The 6707-nt window shown below is 31.2% G+C and overlaps 1 protein-coding gene across 1 annotated transcript; it reads left to right on the top strand.

Annotated features, from left to right (window-relative positions):
• Positions 1-904: 904 nt before the first annotated feature.
• On the top strand, positions 905-5964 carry LOC143074151 (uncharacterized). The gene is made up of 3 exons (XM_076249699.1): positions 905-1064; positions 4081-4150; positions 5624-5964. The coding sequence occupies exons 1-3, from the start codon at positions 978-980 to the stop codon at positions 5962-5964; spliced, it is 498 nt and encodes a 165-aa protein (XP_076105814.1). The 5' UTR covers positions 905-977.
• Positions 5965-6707: the final 743 nt, after the last annotated feature.

Genomic DNA, 6707 nt, shown 5'->3' with positions numbered 1-6707 from the left:
GGAAACACAACGTTAAAATGTAACACACACAGAAACAAACTATAATACGTGTATAACAATGGCCATATTCCTGACTTGGTACAGGACATTTTTAAAGAACAAAATGGCGGGTTGAACCTGGTTTTGTGGCATGCCAAACCTCCCCTTTTATAGCCATGTGAAATATAACATTAAAATGACAATCAACACCACAGGACTACTATATAAATAAATTGGAGAATACAATTGACAAAGAAACACAAGAACAACAAAAACATATGTTAATCTTTGTTGTTACTTGTATAAGAAAGATTTTTGTAAATCTAATCAGTCAACCAAATGGCTTATCCTTGTTTCACTTTCAATGTTGACTTTAATAGCTGAACTCTCATACTTTATGCTTTATCCCTCTCTAGCTAAGTGGTGAAGATTGAAGAACACATTAATACGGATTCAATGAGGTTGAATTATTCACATGCAAGTGAATAATTCATCATTGATGTTTCTAAGCTTATTTTGACAGACACAATTAAACCAAACTGGCTGCTAAAAGTGAAATATTATTTCCCTATTTGCATTAATGATTGAACCAAAAACATCATATATTTTTATATCTCGTAGCCAATGACCCCTTTAAAGCAGTTATAATTGAATTAACATTTGGTTAACTCCCTGCACAAATATGAGGTTGCTTAGTGAACCATGAATTATTATCTTATAGCTATTTGATATCAAGAGAAAAACTAATTTTGCGGTCAAATCTGTATTCATTTTAATACCCAATCCATATATTCTATTTACAAGTATTTTAGCTTACAAAGGGCTTGCAAAAAGGCATATTTATCGTTTTAACATGGCGTCGCTTATGTTTCAATTTAACATTTTATTTTGCATTGTCAGGAAAGAATAAGCATGTACCTAGCTACATCAAGAAATCAGATGATCCTACAACGTCGCCAGCGCAAGGTAGCTTGAAGCCTGGTACAGTGTCCTTTTCAATGACTGGGAAGTCTTCCGATGTACCAAAGTTGAAAAGAATAATACAAGATATCAAGACAAAAGAAAAAGAAGAACTTACAAGTTATGTAAGGCTTATTGTTTTTAATTTATAAAATAGCAAAAGTCCCATTTTAAATCGTATAGGAATATAAACGGATAATGTTTTGCCGAAAAAAATGCTTATCGGCAATACAAGCCGTCCGTGTACATTTACGCCAAACATTTTTCATTTTAAAATGAAAAATAAATTTTCAAATTGCTCTCCAAATCTTAAAGGTAGTTGGTTTGAAAAATGTAACAAAAACCAATAGAAATCACTTTCGAAAAACCATTTTCTCTATGAGATTTGAAATTTGTTATTTTCATGAAATTATATTTTTGATTTAACGAAGATATTGAAACAAATAACAGTAACTTTCTGTTAAAATGATTTTATTTTGTCAAAAGTTTAAAATTATTAAAACATTTGTATTTGCTTGCTTTAGAAAACAAAACATATTTCAATCTCATTCTTAAAAGCAAATATTGAAAATACTGACCTTTAGCATTTTTCAATTTAGTTTACAATATTGACAAATGGAAAATGATCTAACGTGGAGCATTTTTCAATTTGACTTACAATATTGAAAAATGAAAAATGCTCAAGCGTGGAGCATTTTTCAATTTGTCTTCAAATATTGAAAAATGAAAAATGCTCCAACGTGGATCATTTTTCAATTTGACATTTAATATTCATTTTACTGTGCAATATTCAAATTTGAAAAATGTTCATTATTTAAATTTCTAATAATGGGAACGAAATGTAATTTGTTTCAATGTAGGCGTTTTAAATGTTTAAATTGTTTTCCCTTTTTATGCTCCACCTACGATAGTAGAGGGGCATTATGTTTTCTGGTCTGTGCCTCCGTTCGTCTGTCCGCTTCAGGTTAAAGTTTTTGGTCAAGGTAGTTTTTGATGAAGTTAAAGTTACATCAACTTGAAACTTAGTACACATGATATGATCTTTCTAATTTTAATGCCAAATTATAGTTTTGACCCCAATTTCATGGTCCACTGAACATAGAAAATGATAGTGCGAAGTTCAGGTTAAAGTTTTCGGTCAAGGTAGTATTTGATGAAGTTAAAGTTACATCAACTTGAAACTTAGTACACATGTTCCCTATGATATGATCTTTCTAATTTAAATTCCAAATTAAAGTTTTGACCCCAATTGCACGGTCCACTGAACATAGAAAATGATAGTGCGAGTGGGGCATTCGTGTACTATGGACACATTCTTGTTATTAAATGTATTATTATTTTCGTTTTTTTTTTTCCAATATCTCCCCAAAATAGGCGTTGTTTGAGAAACAGCTGTATTTACAAAGTGCAACCTAGAGCCATCTTGTGTATCATATTCAACTGATTGTAGGTAGATAAGATACATGTTTGATCTTTTATTGGTCCACACTATATTCGATCATGATGCGGCTTGATTTGGATTTGTTGAAGAATTTCTCTTCGAATCGCTGTAGATGTCGTCTTACTTATATTAGATTTCTCTCAAACTATTAAACTGATTATGACAAAACTTGACAGTAATGCTTAAAATAACCAGTATTACAAAAGGAAAAAAAACACATTCAGTTTATTCAACAAAAAAGTCTTCTTCATGTGGAATACCACAAAATTATAGTACGTCACATCCGGTTGCATACGAAAAAGGTTCGAAAAAAATATTCCCTTGAACTTGACAGTGTAGAAAATGTATCCTACATTTCATTGCAGTAAAAGAAAATCTGTGTCATAGACATATATTTGTGGTGTTTCAAAGCACCATTATTTTTTTATTTGGTGTTTATATAGAATATTTTTAAAACTTGAGGTTACATGGTCACTAAAGCTTGAACACAGAAAGGAAAAGGGTGAAAATTTGATTGATTTACTTCCAGTGATGGTTATTTTCTTATATGCAATGAAACATTATGTAAATTTTTTTCGATAGAACTGGACAGGATAAATCTTTACTCATGCCAAGTATTTCCTTTTTTGAAACAAAGATAAATTCGGCACAATTTTTTAAAAGTGCAAATTCAACAAAGACTGATAGGGGGAAATCAATGGTGGTATTACACCTTTACATACCTTTTTAATATTTTCAATAAAACTCTCCTAAACATCTCAGGATGAATAGTATTGTTTAGAAAAGTCTAGTAGGTTGAATATTTTAAGATGCATGAAACACTGTATGTAGTTGTGTCATTAATGTGTTAACTGATACCTAGAGTTCGAATCATGTTGATTGAACATATAACATGTATAATGTTGATGTGCAAAAACAAATTATATCCTGAGTTCAGATGACACATAGATATGAGGCGGTGTAGTTTGAACAAATAATGTCGATTACAAAAACTAATTATATCCTGAGGTCAGATGATATATAGATATGAGGCGGTATAGATTGAACATATAATGTCGATTACAAAAACTAATTATATCCTGAGGTCAGATGATATATAGATAAGAGGCGGTATAGATTGCACATATAATGTCGATTACAAAAACTAATTATATCCTGAGGTCAGATGATATATAGATATGAGGCGGTATAGATTGAACATATAATGTCGATTACAAAAACTAATTATATCCTGAGGTCAGATAAAATATAGATATGAGGCGGTATAGATAGAACATATAATGTCGATTACAAAAACTAATTATATCCTGAGGTCAGATGATATATAGATATGAGGCGGTATCGATTGAACATATAATGTTGATTACAAAAACTAATTATATTCTGAGGTTAAATGATATATAGATTGAAGATCTGTTTAGGATAGCTTGTACTCACATTAATTTTAAACTGTGAACACATGGTCAGTGGTAAAATCTTTTGTATGTATGCCCTACTCCGATCATGGCCAGTATTTTACAGTTTACTAAACATGGAGCTAATATAGTGTGCTGTGCATAGGGTATGATGTCTTGTGGACCCATATTCCTATTTCCTTTCAAATGACAATAATTTATATGTTTTTCCATTCGATGCGGCAAGATAAAGTTAATAATAAAAAATTCAAGTTATAATTATTGATTCAACTATTTTTGTTTTAGAAATCCGAGAAGAAAAAAACCCATCCGAAAGAAGACACCACACAAAAATATACACAAAGTGTAATCAAAGGTAATATTCATTTTAGATGTTTTTCCATGCATTACACGTGGGAATGTACTTGAAGTTTGTATTTTCAGTGCGTTGTGGTTCAATGTAACAGTACTTTGTTTCTTCAAAACTCTGATTGTCTGGGTAACAGATATATCGTGACCCTTGGACGTTTTTTTCTGAGGTAAAATCCTTTATTATGTAGGGCAATCCCACACAAATAACACGTGATCTTGGGATGTTAAAAAGGCAAAATTGTACTTTCTTATAGACTAGTTTAATTTATGATACAAAACTCCTCTGAATGGCTTACACATGTTATGTGACATTCTTATTTCTTATGCAATTGTAGAAACTGTGGGATCCATATTTATTTCAGCGTTCATTTTTTTTTTTCTAAAATTGTAAAAAATTATCGAAGATATTAGGCTTATAGTTAAGTAAAGACAGAAGTTAGTTTCGTTTATATCAAACTCACCAGTGGCGATCGAATCAAAACAGGTTAAAGGCCAACTAAAAAAACAAAGTTGGAGAGAATTAACACCGAACATTTCCAAGCGTTTTGAATAATTCAACATCTTATAAACATTTAATTTATAAAAACAATAATGTGCATATCAATCATATTTCATTCAAAACGTAACATACGTGATCGGAAAGAAACGTCCACCAGTAGTTTTTTTCGACACATTGGTTGTAAAACAAATCAAAGATATCAGATTGATAATGTGAAACCGCAGGCCTACTAAGGTCACAAAACTTTACTCAGTGCTTGAAGCACAGAAACCCCAAATCAAGTATTTTGACTGTTTGAATTCTGAGTTTGAGAACGTACTTCTTATGTTTATGACCGCGAGCTTCGTCTACATGAAACCCATCAGTGGTCCTTGAATCAAAACAGTTGAAAGACCAAATCAAATTTGAATAGCATTTAAACCCGAAAATTACAAAATGTTGTGTGCCAAATCCCGCTTAGGCATTTTATTACTTGGCGTAGAAAAATTTTAGTGTTTTAAATAGTTCTCCATTTTGTAAACAGTACATTTACAAAGAAGGTATGTATCAATTAAATTTCATGTCAACACAAATGTGCTGACTACTGCTTATAAAAATGTTATCAATATAGATAGAAAAGCGATTTTTTTTAACCAAAATGCAATGAAAACATATATGAAATAAAATCTGATTGACGTACAATTACTGTCAGGTACAAATAACAAACAGTTATGTAAGAACTGGCGAATTAATAACCTTTCAAATTTGTTTTCACTCTCATGTTAGGTTGGGTAGGCAGTTAAAAGTGATTTAGGTTGTAATAAATAGAACACATAATCTTACATTTGTACATGTCAACTTTTAATTATATTCCCTTAAATTTAGTTATTTTTGGTTGTAAATGGAGTACTGCAAATTAATGACAGAAATAGTCATTCACATAACTCGGAGGAGATATCATTCTGTAATAATTGTTAAAATCAAATTTGATAATTTCAGATCAGGAACATCATGAACATCACGACCCTACTGGTTACTATGATGAGTTATTAGATAACACAGTACTTGACAAGATGGTTCTAGATAACCTCATTTCTAGATGTATTTTAATGATAGAGGACAGAGAAGAAATTGTCAAACCAACCACACAACGAGAACGCAACAAGGTTCTACTGGATATCTTGACTGAACGACCATACCCTACATTCCATTTGTTCAAGGATGTCTTACTGGAATCTGAACCATCCAATAGTTGTGTTCAAGAGCTTGTCAAGAAAATGATGAGTACTGAAAGTAGGGACGCACACATTAGTTGGCAAGGACATGAGATTGGTGAGTAGTTTCGGTTAAACATTTGTAAAAAAAAGATGTAGAGTGTGCCATCAACACTAACTTGTAATGTTCTTATGCATATTTGCGCACATACAATGCCGCAGTATCTTTCAATGTAATCTTTTCAATATTTCTGAATGGATTTCAATGACACAAACTAAACAGGGATCATGTGATGGACAGTAATAAGTGTTGATTACTACAAAAATTTAAAAGTTTGTCAGCGAGATCAAAGTTTACATCCAATCCTTATGGAAAATACTTGTTTTTTTTCTATTTAATAATAGATAAAACGAAGTTAACCCAAGTTATTTAAGGAATGACTGTAATATTTTTATCTGTCTATGAAGAAATAACATAAAAAATGTGCTGCACACTGAATTATCAGTGTAGCGGGTTATTTAAAAGTGTGCACCACCTTTTTTTATGTTATTTCGAATAGACAGAACAAATATTACAGTCATTCCTTATAATTTAATTCTAAATTCCATTTTCAAGGAGTAAATTTTGAAAAAAAACGTAGGTGACGTCACGGTCACATGACAAAATTATGTCTATGGGCTGATAGACAAAACACTTTCTGCCAATCAGAAGACGTGTTTCATCTAAAATTAAATTATATAAAAATGTTCCTTAGAAGGAAATTACCGTTTTGTTTATTACTTTGATTGAATGAAGAATCATTCATTTGCTATCTTGGTAAAACACATCCTTCTAGTGATTCTGACTCCCAGAAGCCTTCATTTATAAT

This window comes from Mytilus galloprovincialis, chromosome 5, assembly GCF_965363235.1.
Source record: "Mytilus galloprovincialis chromosome 5, xbMytGall1.hap1.1, whole genome shotgun sequence".
In the NCBI taxonomy this organism is placed as follows: domain Eukaryota; kingdom Metazoa; phylum Mollusca; class Bivalvia; order Mytilida; family Mytilidae; genus Mytilus; species Mytilus galloprovincialis.
This window is presented reverse-complemented; position numbering and strand designations above follow the sequence as displayed.

Coding starts and splice junctions, on each gene's coding strand:
- LOC143074151 (XM_076249699.1), top strand. CDS start 978: ATGACTGGGAAGTCTTCCGATGTACCAAAGTTGAAAAGAATAATACAA. Junction 1,065..4,080: donor AAGAAGAACTTACAAGTTAT/GTAAGGCTTATT, acceptor TTTTTGTTTTAG/AAATCCGAGAAGAAAAAAAC. Junction 4,151..5,623: donor TACACAAAGTGTAATCAAAG/GTAATATTCATT, acceptor TGATAATTTCAG/ATCAGGAACATCATGAACAT.